The 22381-nt window shown below is 42.7% G+C and overlaps 1 protein-coding gene across 3 annotated transcripts; it reads left to right on the forward strand.

Moving 5' to 3' along the window:
• The first annotated feature begins 1511 nt into the window (after positions 1-1511).
• LOC106608869 (ornithine aminotransferase, mitochondrial) lies at positions 1512-21336 on the forward strand. Of its 3 annotated transcripts, none has more exons than XM_014207060.3 (10): positions 1512-1773; positions 12338-12572; positions 12877-13101; positions 13916-14011; positions 14345-14472; positions 14801-14923; positions 15348-15476; positions 16944-17057; positions 19088-19232; positions 19729-21336. In XM_014207060.3, exons 2-10 carry the CDS (start codon positions 12368-12370, stop codon positions 19887-19889), a joined length of 1326 nt encoding a protein of 441 aa, XP_014062535.1. In that variant the 5' UTR covers positions 1512-1773; positions 12338-12367; the 3' UTR covers positions 19890-21336. The 3 variants fall into 3 exon arrangements, with proteins under 3 accessions (XP_014062535.1, XP_014062541.1, XP_082834903.1); XM_014207066.3 differs by having other exon boundaries at positions 1639-1778; positions 19729-20377; XM_082978777.1 differs by lacking the exons at positions 1512-1773; positions 12338-12572; positions 12877-13101 and adding an exon at positions 13161-13173 and having other exon boundaries at positions 19729-20377.
• The last annotated feature ends 1045 nt before the right edge of the window (positions 21337-22381 follow it).

Here is a 22381-nt window from a genome sequence, read left to right on the forward strand (position 1 = left end):
GAACGACAGAGTTTTACCTTGTCAGTTTGGGGATTCGATCTTGCAACCTTTCGGGTTACTAGTCCAACGCTCTAACCAATAGGCTACTATATAAAATACATTCTAAACTTTAACAAAGGATCACTTTCATAATAATCTCGCCTCTACTAATTTTAGATAAAGCTTTTGCTTTCCCGACGTGTCTCCCTCGTGGTGGGTGAATGCTAGAGACTCAGTGACTCTCAACAGTGAGTTTGGATGGAGCCCGAAGGCCGGCACATGGTGATAATGAGTCGTTTCTTTTTACCGTTCGAAGGGAATCCACGCAGCTGGCTATACATGCAGACTGCTGCAACCTGATTGGCTGAGCACGATACGCAAACATCTGGGACTAGCATAAAACAAAATCTAATGTAATCCATTTTAGAATGGGAGGACTGTGCAAGGGGTGTGTGTTAGACTTTCACTATCGACTGTATATAGGCCACAGTATTTCACCCCTAATCCTGCCACCTTTCAATCACAATCAAATCGGACCATTTAGTTATACTTATCAATAAAGACATTTTGATTGATTTGATCAGACCATACTGTATGCACGTTTAGTTTTTTTAAACACCTCACTTCACATTTATCAAATAGCATACATGTATGATTCAATCTATTCAAGGGACATCTACAATTTTTATGGTAATGGTGCTCTTGTGCAATCCTGATTAGTCACCGTCCACTAAACCTGATACCACTGTGTTTTGCTGAATGTCCCAGGGGCCCAGCTGCTGTTCAAACACACGTAGATTATGTTAGGTAACTCTTGCAGCTTCACTGGCTGTGTCAACATGTAGGGCTGGATATTGGTCAATTTCTGTCTTTGAAACAGCGAAGCCAGTTGAGGAGTGAAAAAAATAATCATATTGATCTTTAAAGATAACCAAAACATACATTTAATTGATTTGATATGATTTTTTTCAACATGCAAAATGAAGACTAAGCTATTCAAATCATGAACTTCGCACCTTGACATGTTTCCCATTGATTATGATGAATTTAAAAAAAGAGATCACACTTGCTCTTCTAAAGAACATAATTTAAAAACAAACAAACAAAAAAGCTTTTTTAAATACAACAAAATAGGAAACAAATAGGCAGTAGGCATGACAGTATTTATGCACAAATGAAAACGTAGAAATGTGACCCAACATCATCGCAGTGATTTGTTGATATTGCCTGAGCATATTGCCTATCCACTCAATCCAAAATGAGTTTATGTTATATAGATATGTTATATAGATATAATAGATAGATATATAGATATGTTATATAGATATAGATATAATAGATAGATATATTATATAGATATAATAGATAGATATAGATATAATAGATAGATATAGATATAGAGCGACAACATCTGGGGCGGGTCAGGACAGTGAACCTAAAGCAGTTGACATAGCTGAACTAGTTCACAACAGCGAACCTAAAGCAGGTGACGCAGCTGAACTAGTTCACAACAGCGAACCTAAAGCAGTTGACGCAGCTGAACTAGTTGACGCAGCTGAACTAGTTCACAACAGGGAACCTAAAGCAGTTGACGCAGCTGAACTAGTTCACAACAGTGAACTTAAAGCAGGTGACGCAGCTGAACTAGTTCACAACAGCGAACCTAAAGCAGTTGACGCAGCTGAACTAGTTCACAACAGCGTTCGCTCCTGACTGAACACGGCCGCCGGGGGGATCTGACAAGTGGCTTTGAGGTTTTCTGGACATTCAAAAAACCACGTTATTTTTCAACAGGTAAGGTAATATTTTTTAATTGTCATTCGAGTGAAAGTACACGTTAATTTTGAGTGATTAGTTAACTAGCTTGGTGGCAGGAGTTTCTCCGGTTAGACAGCTCTAGCAGGCAGGGTAGGTATCGGTTGCTAGGCGGCGTTTTATCACGTAACGTAGTTACAGCTAGTAGTTAGCTAGCTAGCTAGCTAAAGTGGCGTTTGCAATACCATTTGGTTTAGCTGACGAATGTAGTTAGTTAAAACTACAATTTCCAACCCAAAATAAACCATATTTCGTCGATAGCGCACAAACTGGTGAAGTTGGCTAGCAAGTTAGCATGTCATAGCTAGCAACAGTAGCTAGCCACCTCGTAACAACAGCGGCTCAGGTAGCTTCATCCCGCAACTAACTATAAATTACAATTTATATTAGCTAACAATTTAGACTAACTTTTAATGTTACCGATGGCTATCTGTTACAGATGTCAGGAGTCAAAATTGTTAATATAAATGGTAATATTAAATGAAGGATGAAGTAACCGCTCAGGTAATTTTCCATGAACTGTGACAGATAACTTTAGGGTTGGTTGGTGAGGAGGGCAGTTAGCTAAATTAGACTTGTTTTCATGCTAACTAGCTAGGATTAGTACTCTCTCTGTGTCAACAGGCTAGACCTGTTTTAATTGAAAAGACAGATGGTTGTTGACAATGCTTATTAATTAGTGAATTGGGAGATGCCGGAACACATAGTGAGAGCTAGACGGGGTGCTCTGAGGTGAGGTACCCGGAACGTGTGAAGGGGGGAAAAAAGAAAGCTGACAACGTAGCAGCGCAGAGTGAACAGCCACGTCTCTTACTATCTATGGTGGTGAAATGGACAGCGCTCTCCAAGGTGCTGTTTAATCCATAGCAGTTTAGACGTCACAGCAGAACACCCGGTCATATGCCAATATACTGTAATATAGAGGTGGGGTTGACACAAGTCCTTACTTCTGATGGCACATTTTTAAAGCATCAATGTGCTGCAACATTTTTTTTTAGACGTCACAGCAGAACACCCGACCATATGTAAACATACTCAACTGTGGCGCTTACAAGACCCGAATTTCATGTAATTTAATACATCGATGGCCGCTGCCTACCTACAGACTTGAAATCATTGGCCACTTAAATAAATGGATCACTAGTCACTTTAAGAATGTTTACATATCTGACATTACTCATCTCATATGTACAGTTGAAGTCAGAAGTTTACATACACTTATGTTGGAGTCATTAAAACTCGTTTTTCAACCACTCCACACATTTCTTGTTAACAAACTATAGTTTTGGCAAGTCGGTTAGGACATCTACTTTGTGCATGACAAATGTCATTTTCCCAACAATTGTTTACAGACAGATTATTTCACTTATAATTCACTGTATCACAATTCCAGTGGGTCAGAAGTTTACATACACATAGTTGACTGCCTTTAAACAGCTTGGAAAATTCAAGAAAATGATGTCATGGCTTTAGAAGCTTCTGAGGTGTATCACTTGAAATATATCCACAGGTAAACGTCCAATTGACTCAAATGATGTCAATTAGCCGAAGACGCTTCTTCAACTGTCAGGATTAGCAGCGCTGCTAGCCAGTAGGACAACTAGCTAGTGGAGGTGGTGACGCTGAACTGTCAGGATTAGCAGCGCTGCTAGCCAGTAGGACAACTAGCTAGTGGAGGTGGTGACGCTGAACTGTCAGGATTAGCAGCGCTGCTAGCCAGTAGGACTACTAGCTAGTGGAGGTGGTGACGTTGAACTGTCAGGATTAGCAGCGCTGCTAGCCAGTAGGCCTACTAGCTAGTGGAGGTGGTGACGCTGAACTGTCAGGATTAGCAGCGCTGCTAGCTAAGGCATCTCCATCAGGAGCAGTTTGCCTTATACTCCTCTCCGGCGCTGACTGTTCTCTGGCTCGTTTTCGGGTTCGATTCACCATTTTTCTCTGGATATTTGTACTTGGAAAAACGTCAACAAACTCGGTTTTGCTTTTTCTTGTCCATTTTTTTTTTTTAAATTTGATTTTCCCAGATTTCAATTTCAGTAAGCCTAAGCAAGTAGTCTCCTATGTGAAGATGTCCCTACGTAAATCACTAGCTGACCACCATTACCAAGACCTGTGTCAAGATCAGTTACTTACCCCACCGCCCCTCCCCATAACCTCTATGTACAAATAAGAGAGCAGGTCTGGAATCAGTGTGGCAGGATAGGATGACTACACAGGATCCTTATGCTTTTTACCCAATGGTTTTTCTGGGGGGTGGGGTGGGGGAGAGGATAAATAACGAGTAGGCAACTTGATTTTAACTCTGTTTTTGTTAGAATGTATACAGTGAAACAATTAGTAAATCATGCCGCAATGGGGGACGGATCCGGGCGACGCGGGGGACGGATCCGGGCGACGCGGGGACCAGGAATGAACAGTCAAAATCTGAGAGGTGCTGATCCTGGTAAAATTAAGCACTGGTTGTTGAACAAGTGATGGCTAAGAAGCCTTGCCAGACGAGTTGTTAAAACACTTCAAGAGTCAATCACTTAAACCAAACAATGTTATATTTTGATTATTCACCTGCCCTGAGCTAGCTATAACTGTGGGTTCATTACATTACACATAAGAGTCATTGGACAAAGGAGTCTTCTCTACAGCGGAGTTTTGTTAAGAGTCCCGACGCTCAATCTGAACGTTAACACTCGTTGCTTGCGGTACGGTTTTGGAAGCATAAGGACTTTATCTTTCATATCAGCCACAAATATTTTTCTAAAAACTAAATATTAAATTGATACACACCTTGTCAGGGTTAGTGTTCCCACAAGCCCATATCTGGCTCCAGGTCATCTACAAGTCTCTGCTAGGTAAACCCTCGCCTTATCTCAGCTCACTGGTCACTATAGCAGCACCCACCCGTAGCACGCGCTCCAGCAGGTATATTTCATTGGTCACCCCCAAAGCCAATTCCTCCTTCGACCGTCTCTCCTTCCAGTTCTCTGCTGCCAATGACTGGAACGAACTTCAAAAATCACTGAAGCTGGAGACTCATATCTCCCTCACTAGCTTTAAGCATCAGCTGTCAGAGCAGCTCACAGATCACTGCACCTGTAAACAGCCCATCCAACTACCTCATCCCCATACTGTATTTATTTATCTTGCTCCTTTGCACCCCAGTATCTCTATTTGCACATTCATCTTCTGCACGTCGACCATTCCGGTATTTAACTGCTATATTGTAATTTCTTTGCCACCATGGCCTATTTATTGCCTTACCTCCCTTATTCTACCTCATTTGCACACTGTATATAGACTTTTTACTGTATTTTTGACTGTTTGTTTATTCCATGTGTATTTCTGTGTTTTTTGTGTCGAACTGCTTTGCTTTTTCTTGGCCAGGTCACAGTTGTAAATGAGAACTTGTTCTCAACTTGCCTACCTGGTTAAATAAAGATAACATAAATATCTCCATGTTATAACACTTGGGTAGGAGCCTTGGGCCAGTAGCCAGTGAATGCATTTCTGGTGAGACTGATTGATTGGTAATTACAGCTTTTCATAAGCTGTGAGAATAGATAATAGCAACATATAAGCATAGATACTGGGTCATGCTGCTACTGCTGCTGTGGTAGTCAGCTGACCTGAGGGATAGAGGGAGGCGAACTCTTGGTCGTATTAATTAGTGCTTAACTGTAGCAAAAACACATTTTGCAACGGAATAATAAAATGTGTTTTTCCCCTTATTGGACAAGTTGAGGTAGTGAGTGAGTCCCTCCCTGTTTCAGTCTGTGAACTCTGGTCTTGTGGTGGGTCACATGGCCTGTGAGTTGGCCTGGTCTTAATTTAGCTGTGGCTTGTAATGTACATGGGGTGTGTTTTGGGAGGCGGTGCCGCCACAACCTATCGCCTTCCATGACCAATTTGGACAGGCTAGAGTGGCAAATCAAACATTGTCTCATGGGACAGACATTAACCTTGATGGAACTGGCTCCTGACTGACTCACTTTGTTTACCGTCTGTACTAGAGGTCGACCGATTATGATTTTTACACGCCGATACGAATTATTGGAGGACCAAAAAAAGCCAATTCCGATTAATCGTCAGATTTTAATTTAAAATTTTTAAATAATTTATTATTTTATATATTTATTTGTAATGACAATTACAACAATACTGAATGAACAACGAACACTTATTTTAACTTAATATAATACATAAATAAAATCAATTTAGTCTCAAATAAATAATGAAACATGCTCAATTTGGTTTAAATAATGCAATGTTGGAGAAGAAAGTAAAAGTGCAATATGTGCCATGTAAAAAAAGCTAACGTTTAAGTTCCTTGCTCAGAACGTATGAAAGCTGGTGGTTCCTTTTTAACATGGGTCTTCAATATTCCCAGTTAAGAAGTTTTAGGTTGTAGTTATTATAGGACTATTTCTCTCTATACCATTTGTATTTCATATACCTTTGACTATTGGATGTTCTTATAGGCGCTATAGGATTGCCAGCCTAATCTCAGGAGTTGATAGGCTTGAAGTCATAAACAGCCAATGCTTGAAGCATTGCTAAGAGCTGCTTGATAACGCAGTAAAGTGCTGTTTGAATAAATGCTTACGAGCCTGCTGCTGCCTACCACCGCTCAGTCAGACTGCTCTATTAAATATCAAATCATAGACTTAATTATATTAAACACACAGAAATACAAGCCTTAGGTCATTAATATGGTCAAATCCGGAAACTATAATTTCGAAAACAAAACGTTTATTCTTTCGGTGAAATACAGAACTGTTCTGTTTTTTATTGAACGGGTGGCAACCTAAGTCTAAATATTGCTGTTACGTTGCACAACTTTGAATGTTATGTCATAATTATGTAAAATTCTGGCAAATTAATTACGGTCTTTGTTAGGAAGAAATGGTATTCACACAGTTCGCAACGAGCCACGCGGCTCAAACTGCTGCATATACCCTGATTCTGCTTGCACAGAACGCAAGAGAAGTGACACGATTTCTGTTACCGCATTGATTATATGCAACACAGGACAAGATAGTTAAACTAGTAATATCATCAACCATGTGTAGTTAACTAGTAATTATGTTAAGATTGTTTTTTTTTATGTGACGATCGTCGTAAGGAGTAGACCAAGGTGCAGCGTGTTGAGTGCTCATGATAAATATTTATTATTAACTCAGAACACTACAAAAACAATAAACAAAGAAACACGAACGTCACGTTCTGCAGGCTTCACTGAGCAATACAAAAACAAGATCCCACAACACCAGGTGGGGGGAAAAAAAACTACTTAAGTATGATCTCCAATTAGAGACGGCGAGGACAAGCTGCCTCTAATTGGAGATCATCCCAAACAAACCCAACATAGAAATACAAAACATAGAAAAACACCCTGTCACGCCCTGACCAATCTACCATAGAAAATAACAGCTTACCATGGTCAGGGCGTGACATTTTATAAGATAAGTTTAATGCTAGCTAGCAATTTACCATGGCTCCTGGCTGCTGCCTGCACTCGCGTAACAGGTGGTCAGCCTGCCACACAGTCTTCTCATGGATTGCAATATATAATCAGCGTCCAAAAATGCAGATTAACGATTTTTGTTACGAAAACTTGAAATCGGCATCTATGAATCGGTCGACCTCTAGTCTGTCGTAGTTGATTACTGATTACTCCATAGTGGTGTTGAGCTTCTGTCTCCCTACTGTTCAATCCACGTGGATTTAGTTGTCCTGTAGATAAAATATGTTATTTTTTATTTTTTTTTGTAACTGGAAGTGAACTGAAGCATTAAACTATCTAGTGAACGACAAGCTCTTAGAATTGGTCAAATGTTAACTGGTGTTTTTTTATAGGTAAGGTTTGTCCCTATTTCTCAGCTAGGAAGTTTTGATAATATCATGAAGAGCCACGTGTAAAGAGGTGTAACTTAGAGCCCTATAAAGCCTTTCCAATGTGTCGGTCAGACTCATTCAATTTGTAGTGTCACTTGATCATCTCATCTAGATCAATGAATCAGACTCAAGTCATGTGATTGCCTGTTCTCTTTAACTGCAGTGTAGTATCTCTCCTTTTATTGCAGCATACCAACTCAGTCTAGCCTGCACTCTTTCACTAGACCTTCCTGGACTCCTACGTTGTTTCCATAGCAATAGTGCTGCCAATCAGAGAGAGAAAAGGTCAGGAACAAGTGAACACTACAGTTCATTAAATAGTATGGGGTTAGTTGATGTGAACCCAGTTCATCCAGAGGTCAGGTCTTCTATTGTGCAGCTGTGTCTGAAAGAGAAGTGCAGCTCAGCATTTCCTGCCTGCTGAATAAACACTGAGTGGAGGATCACATACTGATGCCAGGCTGGCATATCATTATCACAGCATGTATCCACCACCCTTTGTGGCCAGGGTTGGACGAGGACAGGCTGTACCAACCACCCTTTGTGGCCAGGTCAGTTTTGTGAGTTCACCCCCTGATGGTTAAGGTCTGAATTAGGGGGAGGGGGTGCTGATCTTTGATCTGTTCCTATGACCAATGTGATCACAGCTACCAGGAGCTCTGTGTCCCATTGCCATTGAGACTTCTGCTTAAGGTTTTATGTTACTCTAGAACCTGGGTGATCTCTTGTTATCGTTAACTTGTGGGCTGTGTTCAGTAGGAACGAAACGGAATAAAACGGTCTGATACGGAGTGAAACGGGGAACTTTGTAGACTGTAGCAGACGTTCCAGTGCATTTTCTTCTGTTTTGTGCCTAATGACCTAGGAATGTGACCAATGTAAAACAATTCTTAATATTACATTTTTTTTAAATCATTTTAAATGTTTTCTTTTTTTTAAATGACGGGAATTCACAATCCAAATATGGTTCTGTGTATAACTACTACGGGGCAGTGCAGTTGAATCACCCACTGTCCTGGCAACCTACCTACCTACCTACCTACCTACCTACCTACCTACCGGTCCTCACTAGTTACCACAGTCATAAAGCCTATTTCAACAATTTATCTTCTTAAAATGTGATTTTAAACATAACCGTAACCACACTGATAACCTTATGCCTAACCTTAAAATAAGACCAAAAATATACTTTTTGTGTTTTTGTGAATTTTTTTATAATAAAGCCAGTTTTGACTTCTTGGCTGTGGTAACTAGTGGAACCCCTACTGCTGTCCCCCGCCCACTCAGCAACGATGGTACTTACTGCTGTCCCTCGCCCACTCAGCAACGATGGTACTTACTGCTGTCCCCCGCCCACTCAGCAACGATGGTACTTACTGCTGTCCCCCGCCCACTCAGCAACGATGGTACTTACTGCTGTCCCCCGCCCACTCAGCAACGATGGTACTTACTGCTGTCCCCCGCCCACTCAGCAACGATGGTACTTACTGCTGTTTTAGGTTCTCTGCTGTGTGCCTCTTCTCCATGTTGTCAGTACATGGGACTTCATGTCCCACTTCTCATCAGTGTGATGGCTCATTGCAGTGATGTATGACGGCGTGATCATAGACGTTGAACAATCTGTTAACGTCACGTTATGGTGTTTGAGAGCTTGGCTCACGCTTTGTACTTGCAGTGCAATCATTGTACAATTTCTCCATCAGGGCCGTCATGGTTTGTCGAAATGGCATCTTGTAGTCTGGTTCTAGATAGCCGTTAAGGTATTGAAGCGGACTTCTTCTACCATTTGACAATTGTTGCATATCAACTCCAATCGTTTCTGTAATCAGCACTGTGATTTTTCTCCCTCCGTCCCTCATTGCACTGCTGGGTCTCACGGTGCCTTACTTTCAGCGGTGGGTTGGGTCTCACGGTGCCTTCCTTTCAGCGGTGGGTTGGGTCTCACGGTGCCTTCCTTTCAGCGGTGGGTTGGGTCTCACGGTGCCTTCCTTTCAGCGGTGGGTTGGGTCTCACGGTGCCTTCCTTTCAGCGGTGGTTTGGGTCTCACGGTGCCTTCCTTTCAGCGGTGGGATGGGTCTCACGGTGCCTTCCTTTCAGCATTGGACCTGTACTGCCAGTCTAGCTCATTTCCAACTCCCAAAAGTTTGCATTTCATCACCTTCTCATGTAATTTCTCAAAGTATTGCCATACAGGATTTCCCTGCTGTCTCTTCCCTGTCTCACTCTCGTGCCATTTTTTCCCCCAACTGTTAGCAACGATGACGTGCGGAGCGCTTTATATCTGATGACGTGCGGAGCGCTTTATCTATGGCAAATCATTTGAAAGATGCATCTCTCCTTGTTGCATTACGTATTTGTAAAAAAATAAATATTTGTCCCTTGATGATGATTTGGACCTGTTAATGGTCATTTTTGTAATAACTAAACTTTTCGGTATGGGATTTTTTTTCTTCTAAATGTTAACGATGCCTAATGAATACACCTCTACTAGGAGGTGTATTCATTAGGCACCAAAAGGTAGAAAATGTACTGGGACGTCTACACAGGGAAAGAGATGGGTGTATTCATTAGGAGACGTCCCAGTACATTTTCTTCCGTTTGGTGCCTAATGAATACACCACCTATCCCAAATGTTTTTTTGAGCTGTGCATGATAAGAGGACAACGTTTCCAATCTACTATGTTTAATGAGCACAAACAAAGCAACTGGGCTCGATAACGTTCCTGCAAGATTAATAAAGGATAGTGCTTGTGTCACTGCTAAAATGATAACGCTTACAATATGGGTTTTCTATTAGTAGTGGTACATTTCCCGGGTGGTTCTGCTCCACAAGAGCAGTAAAAAAAAAAAAGGTACAAAACTACAGGCCTGTGTTGATCCTCAGCACCTTATCCAAAGTTGAGAGATTTGTTTTTAATCAACTTGAGGGATACCTTCTGTAGAACAAACTTCTATCTGTATTCCAATCTGGCTTTAGAACAGCTAATTCCACTGATACTTGTGTTATCCACCTTTTTGACCACATTAAGTAGGAAAGTGAGAAGGGGGAACTATACAGGTATGGTCATGTTAGACTTACAGAAAACTTTTGACACTGTGGACCAATGATATTCTCCTGATGAAACTGAAATGCATGGGTCTAAATGATGCTGCAGGGAATTGGTTTAGGTCTCATCTGACCAACAGAACAGATGAGATGTTCTTTCAGAGGCCAAAGAAATATCCCGTGGAGTACCGCAGGGATCCGTTTTAGGGCCACTCTAATTTCTTATATACGTTAATGATATGCCAGATACAGTAAAGTGCAAACTCCTGATTTATGCTGATGATTCAGCCATACTGGTATCAGCGAAGGATACAGTTTACATAGAGGAGACCCTGAGTAAGGTTTTTTTTTTGTTGAGATTGGTTGACTGACGACAAATGTCGCTATATTTGCGAAAAACAATCAATTTTGTTTGGAACAAAACGTAGATTGCTTAGGGCTAACAAGATGTGCAGGCGAGGAGATTGAATCTAAAACAAGTAACTTATCTTGGTGTGTCCCTAGATCAATCCCTTCCTTTCTGGAGACCTGATTGCTGAAAAAAAATTATCTAAAATGACGGAACAAATTTAATTGTTTTTATTGTAACATCAAAGTTAAGAAACTGCGTGTCTCAACCTTGATTCAGTGTCATTTTGATTATGCCTGCTCTGCTTGGTATAGTCGGCTATCAAAACAGCTGATCAAGAGAATCCAGGTCATTCAAAATAATGTTATCTGGTATATGCTGAATGTCCCCCCCTAGGACCCACAATGTTATCCGGTATATGCAGAATGACCCCCCCCCCAGGACCCACATAATGTTATCCGGTATATGCTGAATGTCGTCCCCCCCCCCCACTAGGACCCACATAATGTTATCCGGTATATGCTGAATAAGACCCACATAGGGGTACAGGAGTTCTGGGAGGTGGGCTTGTTGCCTTTGGAGACCAGAGTGGATCAACTTAAACTTCATTATATGTTTGACATCTTAAATGATCGTTCCCCAGGTTATATGGAAAAACCACGTTGATATGGTCTATAACCAACACCGTTACAATACCAGAGTCAGTATTTTATGTCTTGTAAAATCCCAAGTGTAAACAGTACGTTTTTCTATACAGGCATTAGTCTATGGAATAACCTCCCCTTGGAGATCAAGCAAAGGAAAAAAGTAGAAATGGCTTTAAAAGCTTTTCATTTGGACAAGATTGTCTAAGTAGGAGAAACCATCCCACTGCCCCTTCTGCTCCCTACTGCTGGTCAGGTGTATCTATGTCAACGATAGGTAGGATGTGCAATGAATTTTTTATATATATATATGTGGCACTTTTTAGGATGTCAATATAAATTAATGTATTTATGGTTGTTTGTCGTCTTGTCTTTTTTAAAATCGTTATATTTGTTATTGTTTTCCACTTTGGAAACGAGCATTTTAATTAATACTTTCAAGTGATATCCTCTGGGTCCACATTTGTACATTTTTGTTCTATATGTCTGTTAACCAAAATAAATTCAATCCCTTCCTGTGTTGACTGTAGCAGACCTACTTGTTTCAGTCTATTTTCTTCTGTTTGGTGCCTAATGAACACACCTCTCTCTGTCTCTCTCTCTCTCTCTGTGCAGACTGTAGAAGACATTAATCCAATTGCAAAGATGATTTCCAAACTGAGCCACAGCCTGAGGAGCGCTGCCCCGGCCCTGACCAGAGCTGTCCACTCTGGGACGCGTCCTGCCTCTACCGCTGCCTCCAAACTGAAGATGGACCAGCCGCTCACCGCTGAGGAGGTGTATGCCAGAGAGGAGAAGTATGGAGCACACAACTACCACCCACTTCCTGTGGCGCTGGAGAAGGGAAAGGGTGAGTGAGTGAGCCCACAGAGATCCTGTGTTAAAAGGTGGACTCTGTGTCGGGGCGTTAAAGGTAGACTGCGTTATGGCTTTGCCACGAACAGCACTGCAGTTATTGTGATCATTGCTCTCAAACACACTCGTACACAGTATCTGCGCATGTGTTCTAGTACCTGACAGACTAGTGTCCTGTCTACTGTACATCAAGCTGCCTCAGGCTACTGCCCTATGGGTCGTTCTGGTTCGGGACAAGGCTTGATTCCAGTAGCTGTTCCCAACCCCCCCCCCTCTGCTCTGTCTCATCTCCTCCCCAGGTCTGTATTTGTGGGACGTGGAGGGCAACAGATACTATGACTTCCTGAGCGCCTACAGCGCAGTGAACCAGGGCCACTGCCACCCCAAGATCATCGCTGCTCTGAACGCCCAGGCCTCCAAGCTCACCTTGACCTCCCGGGCCTTCTACAACGACATCCTGGGGGCCTACGAGGAGTACATCACCACCCTGTTTGGATACGACAAAGTACTGCCCATGAACACAGGTTAGGAGGTCTGATATGTACTGCCTGTGAACACAGGTAAGGAGGCCTGATATGACCTGCCCATGAACACAGGTTAGGAGGCCTGATATGTATTTCCCGTGAACACAGGTTAGGAGGCCTGATATGTACTGCCCGTGAACACAGGTTAGGAGGCCTGACATGTACTGCCCGTGAACACAGGTTAGGAGGTCTGATATGTACTGCCCGTGGAACACAGGTTAGGAGGCCTGATATGAGGTCTTATATGTACTGCCCGTGAACACAGGTTAGGAGGCCTGATATGAGGTCTTATATGTACTGCCCGTGGAACACAGGTTAGGAGGTCTGATATGTACTGCCCGTGGAACACAGGTTAGGAGGCCTGATATGAGGTCTTATATGTACTGCCCGTGAACACAGGTTAGGAGGTCTGTTATGTACTGCCCGTGGAACACAGGTTAGGAGGTCTGATATGTACTGCCCGTGGAACACAGGTTAGGAGGCCTGATATGAGGTCTTATATGTACTGCCCGTGAACACAGGTTAGGAGGTCTGTTATGTACTGCCCGTGAACACAGGTTAGGAGGTCTGTTATGTACTGCCCGTGGAACACAGGTTAGGAGGCCTGATATCTGGTGTTCAGGACCAGTTCCATGACACAACATGACTTCCAGTGCGTCCTGAGAGCAACATCTCTCCCCTTGACAAGGTGTGGAGGATGGAGAGACTGCTCACTAGCTGTCTGATATCTGCTGTGGCGGTCCGTGGTATACAACATGTCAATTCTAAGTATAGTAGTGACGTAACTAATGTTCTTTCCCTTTTTGTGGACCAGGTGTGGAGGGCGGCGAGACGGCCTGTAAGCTGGCCCGTAAGTGGGCCTACACTGTGAAGGGCGTTCCCAAGAATCAGGCGAAAATTATCTTTGCAAGTAAGTCAATATACAGCATCTTTTTTTTGGTTTCCCATCATGTCCTGAGATACAGGGTGTTTGTCCCTGTCTATTCTACCTGTGCATTCCTGTAATACACTTTTTCTAGTGCAGTACAATCATTGCTACGGTGGTGCCATAGGGCTTGAACCCCGCCATGGCTGCTTGCAGCTAGATTTGTTACAATGTTATTGAATTCCATATTTCCTGTAATCGTATTCGAGTTCATTTAGTTCCCTCACATGGCAGAATGCATTGGAACTCTGACTTGTGTGATGAACACCATAGAAGAAAGGATACTAATTGTAACGTGGCTAACCTTCTCCTCTGTAGATGGTAACTTCTGGGGACGAACCATGGCGGCCATCTCTAGCTCTACAGATCCTAGCAGTTACGAGGGCTTCGGTCCCTTCATGCCCGGCTTTGGGCTCATCCCTTATAACGATATCCCTGCTCTGGAGGTACGGGGCTGGCGTGACTATACCTTCTATAATACTGAACCTTAATGTTACTACTCTACAGGCCAGGTTTCCTGGAGACAGATCAGGCCTAGTCCTGTTTGAAGGATGCTTAGTCCAGACAAAGTCTAGGTCTGGGGAAATTGTCCTTCTATATTGTGTTAGTGTGTGTATGTGTGTTTATACATACATACATACATACATACATACATACATACATACATACATACATACAGCGAAGGGAGTGTCTCCAGCCCTTGTAAATCCATTGAGATGATCATGGGTAACTTGTTATGTGTTATCACTGACTGTGTGCTGCTGGTTGTTCCAGAAAGCTCTTCAGGACCCGAACGTAGCAGCCTTCATGGTGGAGCCCATTCAGGGAGAGGCTGGTGTGGTAGTTCCTGATGCTGGGTATCTCACTACTGTCAGACAGCTCTGCACTCAGAACAACGTGAGTACGAGACGTTTCAGCATTAACACACAAACGCACACACTGTACTGTTAAGCCTTGAGAATCAACGGTTGATCTTTTGTCTTTGGAAACGGACATTTTCCCCCCCCACACTTTTGGTTGATTGTTCCATCTGTCCATTTTTTGTTTTTTGTAAAATAAAATACTGATATAGCTTTTTCCTTATAACTGTGCTTCCCTGTGCTTGGGTCTAGAGACCAGGTTATTATAAATCACTTTGTGGCAACTACTGTTTTTTTTTAATAAAAAGAGCTTTATAAATTAAATGTGATTGATATTTCCTGCTGCATGGTGTTTAGGTGCTGTTCATAGCTGATGAGGTACAGACTGGACTAGAGCTGGCTGTAGTGTAGAGACCCAGTCATACATAGACTCTACTAATATCTCTCTGTTCCATGTCTAGGTGCTGTTCATAGCCGATGAGGTGCAGACTGGACTGGCCCGTACGGGCAGACGGCTGGCCGTGGACCATGAGGAAGTACGGCCGGACATCGTGATCCTAGGAAAGGCTCTGTCAGGAGGAGTCTACCCTGTGAGTAACACAACGCTGTTACACTACTTTCTCTGCCATGTTGTACTCATTTGATTTACTGAATGAAAAATGCCGTCTAATAATTTAGTATGGGATGGGTCGCATCAATACATGAATATTCATTGTTTAATTCACTTCCTTTTGTGACTGACTCACTGCTTATTCAGCATGTTGGGACTGTTGGGTCATGTTGGGACTGTTAGGTCATGTTGGGACTGTTGGGTCATGTTGGGACTGTTGGGTCATGTTGGGACTGTTGGGTCATGTTGGGACTGTTGGGACTTGGTCATGATGGGACTGGGTCATGTTGGGACTGATGGGACTGGGTCATGTTGGGACTGATGGGACTGGGTCATGTTGGGACTGGGTCATGTTGGGACTGGGTCATGTTGGGACTGGGTCATGTTGGGACTGGGTCATGTTGGGACTGGGTCATGTTGGGACTGATGGGACTGGGTCATGTTGGGACTGATGGGACTGGGTCATGTTGGGACTGATGGGACTGGGTCATGTTGGGACTGATGGGACTGGGTCATGTTGGGACTGATGGGACTGGGTCATGATGGGACTGGGTCATGTTGGGACTGATGGGACTGGGTCATGTTGGGACTGATGGGACTGGGTCATGTTGGGACTGGGTCATGTTGGGACTGATGGGACTGGGTCATGTTGGGACTGGGTCATGTTGGGACTGATGGGACTGGGTCATGTTGGGACTGGGACTGGGTCATGTTGGGACTGGGTCATGTTGGGACTGATGGGACTGGGTCATGTTGGGACTGGCTCATGTTGGGACTGATGGGACTGGGTCATGTTGAGACTGGGTCATGTTGGGACTGGGTCATGTTGGGACTGATGGGACTGGGTCATGTTGGGACTGGGTCATGTTGGGACTGATGGGACTGGGTCATGTTGGGACTGATGGGACTGGGTCATGTTGGGACTGGGTCATGTTGGGACTGATGGGACTGGGTCATGTTGGGACTGGCTCATGTTGGGACTGATGGGACTGGGTCATGTTGAGACTGGGTCATGTTGGGACTGATGGGACTGATGGGACTGGGTCATGTTGAGACTGGGTCATGTTGGGACTGATGGGACTGGGTCATGTTGGGACTGATGGGACTGGGTCATGTTGGGACTGATGGGACTGATGAGACTGGGTCATGTTGAGACTGGGTCATGTTGAGACTGGGTCATGTTGAGACTGGGTCATGTTGAGACTGGGTCATGTTGAGACTGGGTCATGTTGGGACTGATGGGACTGGGTCATGTTGGGACTGATGGGACTGGGTCATGTTGGGACTGATGGGACTGGGTCATGTTGGGACTGGGTCATGTCAGTCTCTGATCATGTGGTGACTGGTTCATGTTGACTGGGTCATTTGGGTCATGTTGGGACTGATGGGACTGGGTCATGTTGTGACTGGATCATGTCAGTCTCTGATATAAACCTTGTCCTGCCAGGTATCTGCGGTGCTGTGTGATGATGAGGTGATGCTGACCATCAAGCCTGGAGAGCACGGCTCTACCTACGGAGGAAACCCTCTGGCCTGTGGCGTTGCCATGGCAGCTCTAGAGGTAGCTTTTATTTACTTAGTTAGCTAGTTAGTTATTTGGCTATGATAGATTCAGCTAGTTAGTTATTTGGCTATGGACAGATTCAACCATTAGGAGAGATGGAGACCCCGCACACTTGAAAATGTGGACAAATCCAAAACGGAGGTATAGATTCAAACATTGACACGTTGAAGAAACAACAGTCCCACTTTAGCTTTGGCTAGGCTGGATGTCTTGGGTGACTCCATCCATCAGTCCAGGCAGTCATATACACTGCATGGCCAGAAGTATGTGGACGCCCCTTCAAATTAGTCGATTTGGCTATTTCAGCCACACCCGTTGCTGACAGGTGTATAAAATCGAGCACAAAGCCATGTCATCTCCATAGACAAACAGTGGCAGTAGAATGGCCTTACTGAAGAGCTCAGCGACTTTCAATGTGGCACCGTCATAGGATGCCACCTTTCCAGCAAGTTAGTTCATAAACTTTTTGCCCTGCCTGATCTGCCCTGGTGAATTGTAAGTGCTGTTATTGTGAAGTGGAGAACGTCTAGGAGCAACAACGGCTCAGCCGCGAAGTGGTAGGCCACACAAGCTCACAGGACCGCCGACTGCTGAAGCGCGTAAAAAATAGTTTGGAATTCGGTAGTGAGTGTTGCAACCGAGGACAAACTGCCTCTGGAAGCCACATCATGACAAGCACTGTTCGCCAGGAGCTTGATGAAATGGGTTTCCATGGCCGAGCAGCCACACACAATGCTTAGATCACCAGGCGCAATGCCAATCACGCTTAACCATTGGCAGTCCGACAGACAAATCTGGCGGATGGCGGATGCCAGGAGAACGCTACCTGCCCCAATGCATCGTGCCAACTGTAAAGTTCGGTGGAGGAGGAATAATGGTCTGGGACTGTTTTTCATGGTTCGGGCCCCTTAGTTCCATTAAAGGGATCTCTTAACGCTACAGCATACAATGATGTTCTAGACAATTCTGTGCTTTGTGGAAACAGTTTGGAGAAGGCCCTTTCCTCGTTTCAGCATTATAATGCCCCCGTGCAGAAAGTGAGGTCCATACAGAAATGGTTTGTCGAGGCAGGTGTGGAAGAACTTGACTGGCCTGCACAGAGCCCTGACCTCAACTCCATCAAACAAGTTTAGGATGAATTGGAACACCGACTGCGAGCCAGGCCTAATCGCCCCAACATAAGTGCCCGACCTCACTAATGCTAAAGTCCCCGCAGCAATGTTCCAACATCTAGTGGAAAGCCTTCCCAGAAGAGTGGAGACTGTTATAGCGGCAACGGGGGGACCAACTCCATATTAATGCCCATGATTTTGGTTTGAGATATTGGACCAGAATGTAGTGTCTCATTCATTCCCTCAAGCAGTCAAGTCATCGTATCTGTATCTGACTAGTTGGTTTAGTAAGACGGGATACTCCCCAGAGCAACAGACAGCATCTGACTAGCTGGTTTAGTAAGACGGGATACTCTCCAGAGCAACAGACAGCTGAGAGTGCTTCAAAGCAGTGGGTGGGATCATCCTATCTGCTCTGAACACAGAACTTGGGCTCCTATCTCCTCTGAGTGATTGCTAACACGCCGCGGTCAACCGCTGCTTTCACACGAAGTTATCTCTCATTAAACCCTCCAATATGGACTAAGATATACAACTATAAATGAGATTTGTGGCTGTTCATGGCACTGTTTATTGTGTTGTGCGTACACTAGTTCACTGTGTTGGGTCACTGAATATGTAGTTAACAATACTGGCTGCAATAGAACCCTTAAAATCAAATCAAAGTTTGTCACGTGTGCCGAATACAACAGGTATTAGACCTTACAGTTAAATGCTTACTTACAGGCTCTAACCAATAGTGCAAAAAAGGTATTAGGTGAACAATGGGTAAGTAAAGAAATAAAAACAACAGTATAAAGACAGTGAAAAACAGTAGCGAGGCTATATACAGTAGTGAGGCTATATGCAGACACCGGTTAGTCAGGCTGATTTGAGGTAGTAACAGACCTAACAGTATGTTGTCCTCTCTGACAGGTTCTGGAGGAAGAGAAGCTGGCGGAGAACGCTGAGAAGATGGGCCAGTTGCTGAGGTCAGAACTGTCAAAGCTTCCTAAAGAGATCGTCCCCATCGTCCGGGGAAAGGGCCTCCTCAATGCCATCGTCATCAAGGAGACTAAAGGTATGGCTGTATCTGATGTGAAATCACTTAGATATCATATTCAAAACTGCAAACATTTCTCTTCACCCCATGGCAAAATGAGTAGAATTGCAGGAAACTTGATATAATAATCTCACTGACCTGTTGCATGTCTTCACTAGCTAACTTAACGCTCTTAAAGAGACGCTGTATCATTTTCTGTAATGCATCTCAATAGGTAGTGCTTTTACACAATGTAAAAACCTAATATTCCAAATGACTGTCATTTTAATGTCAGGTATTTTGGATCAACAGTTTAGTATAAAAAGCTAAACAAATTTATTTACACATGAGCTTTAAATTGGCTATATCGCAATCAATTTAAATATCAGAGATATATAGAAATCTGTTGTGCTCCTCACTTTTTAAACAATAAATTGTTCTAGAGCCCTGCTTGGGTTTTGTAATTGTTTCTCTGTAGGCTGAAGCTTTGACCCCTGACACGTGTGTGTGTGTGCTCACTTTTCTTCCCACTCAGACTATGATGCCTGGAGAGTGTGCATCCGTCTCCGTGACAACGGACTGTTGGCCAAGCCCACCCACGGTGACATCATCCGTCTGGCCCCTCCCCTCATCATTAAAGACCACGAGGTCAGAGAGTGTGCTGACATCATCCAGAGAACCATCATGTCCTTCTAGAACCACCTAGAACTTATTCTAGAACACTGGAACCAACTATCATCTGCTGTGAACTATCATCTATTGGAATGCGTTACTAATTCTAAACATTTAGCAAATGAGTGTTATTGTATTGTAAGCAGTACTCTCTTAAGTTAATTTACTGTGAAAATGTATGTGGAGAATAGATTTTTTTTTCACAGTACTGCTATTTTGTAGTAATGTCAATCTAAGCATCATCCAAGCTGAAGGTTTTTTCTTCTGAAGTGCTGTGACTGAAAAGGGTTACAGGGTTATTCCACTGTTGCTCCAATGCACCTTGGTTTGACCTTAAACCCAGGGATGTTTTTAATTATTGCATCTGGTTAGTTGGAAGACGGTTGAGATACTGATTTAATTTTGTTGTTAATTCTGGCAACTACTACTGCAGCAAAGCTAAAAAAAATAAAATGTAATGTGCTTAAAAAAAAGTTTTCACTTTTTAAAACAAAAACATAACATTTAAATAATTGTAAAGTAATTTATTTGCTTGTTGGTGAAATGAGAAAAAAAAAAAAAACGTTTTACTGAAAGACACAGGTATAACCAATAAGAATATTTTAAGTATTTAAAAGGAAATATTTTAATACCACTATAACTCAGTGAAAGAATTGAACTGCTGTTCTGTTACGTTATTCAAACAAACCACAGAAAACCTTTTCAAAACGGCAGTAGTGAACAACTGTACTCATGCTACTTATGATACAGAAAAGTATTCAGTATGTACAACTACTACCCTATAGGCCCTGGTCTAAAGTAGTGCACTACTACCCTATTAATCCAAATCAAAAGTAGTGCACTAAGGAAATAGGGTGCCATTTCAGAGACGACCTCTAATTAAGCAATGACGCCCGAGGAGGTGTGATATATGGCCAATATACCACGGCTAAGGGCTGTTCTTATTGGCCATATCACAAACCCCCGAGGTGCCTTATTGCCATTATAAACTGGTTACCAACATAATTAGAACAGTAAAAATAAATGTTTTATCATACCCGTGGTATACGGGTCTGATATACCACGGCTTTCAGCCAATCAGCATTTTAAGGCTCGACCCATCCAGTATTTTTTATAATTTGTGATATTATACTTCCTCCAGCGACGATGCGTTTTATGAGTGACATCGTTTAGGAGTCATCTGTTCCCCTGCTAAGGTCCGTTCGGTCAGGGGCCTCTTCAGTATTAATCTGTACACTCTGTGGCTGCCTCTCAAATGGTTCTCTATGGGAGCTGGGCAACTATTGCATCAATGTAGGAAATACGGGACCATTTGAAATGCATCCCAGTGTTTGTTGGGAACTTGCTAAAGAGAACAACATTTTTAAAACAAACTGGAAACTGTTGCTGGCTGAACATAATTTTGGATTCTATTGCAATACGAATATTTTAAGTTGTTACATAATGTTCATAATAAATAGTTGGAGTCTTATTCTGATGTCCTGTCAATTCTTTTTTTTTTTTTTACTTTTTTTATTCACTTTATCTAGTTGTGGCAATTTTAAGATCTAGAATTTTTGAAGTAGAAGGTTCCCAGTCTATAACAGCTTGATTTGGTTTAAACCTCATTTGGTCTCGTTTAACAATTACCAATAGGATACAACAGTTTAATTATCCTCTGTTAAATACACTCACATAATCATTAAGAGGACATTCTAAGGCTCATTAAAAACCACAGACTGGTCTATTACCAGTAATGTAATTACAATGTTCAGTCGTGCATAAATCAAGTTTATGAAATAGTTTAAAAAAGTCACTAAATATCAAGTCTTACCACTTGTTCCAGTGATGTGGTCCTCACTAGTTATCACATCCACAAAATAATTATGGCTAAACCCTGTCTTCTACAATTTAATCTACTTAAAAGTTTAGGCAATAATATTAGCAGTGTGGTTAGGGTTAAAAACAGATTTTAAGACCAAAAAGCTATTTACATTTTTTTTTGGAATGATTTAGCCCATTTTGACTTTGTGGTTGTGATAACTAGTGACAACCCAGTAGTGTATTAAGTTGATCAGAGCATGGTGTCAGAAATCAGACCTCGGGGCAACGGCACTGTGTATGCTGGAACATAGCACGAGACAACTGAAAACACAAGTCCCATTCGGCCTTGTAACGGATAATTGTGAATTAATCATGAATAATGATCAGTGAGGAAGTTACAGATGGTTAGCATTTTATATCATACCCTCAAAACATGCTAACCTCTCACCATTACAATAACCAGGGAGGTTAGCATTTTATATCATACCCTCAAAACATGCTAACCTCTCACCATTACAATAACCAGGGAGGTTAGCATTTTATATCATACCCCTAAGACATGCTAACCTTTCTTGGGGAGTATGATGCTGGAGCATCTGTAATTCTCCCTCTCTCTCTCAAACACAATCAGTGCAGCTTCATTAAAACTCTGATGATTAAGAGATGGCAGGCAACCTGTTGTTTTTCTGTCAATACTCAATACTGTATAATTT

Source organism: Salmo salar, chromosome 01 (assembly GCF_965601325.2).
Source record: "Salmo salar chromosome 01, fSalSal1, whole genome shotgun sequence".
NCBI lineage: Eukaryota > Metazoa > Chordata > Actinopteri > Salmoniformes > Salmonidae > Salmo > Salmo salar.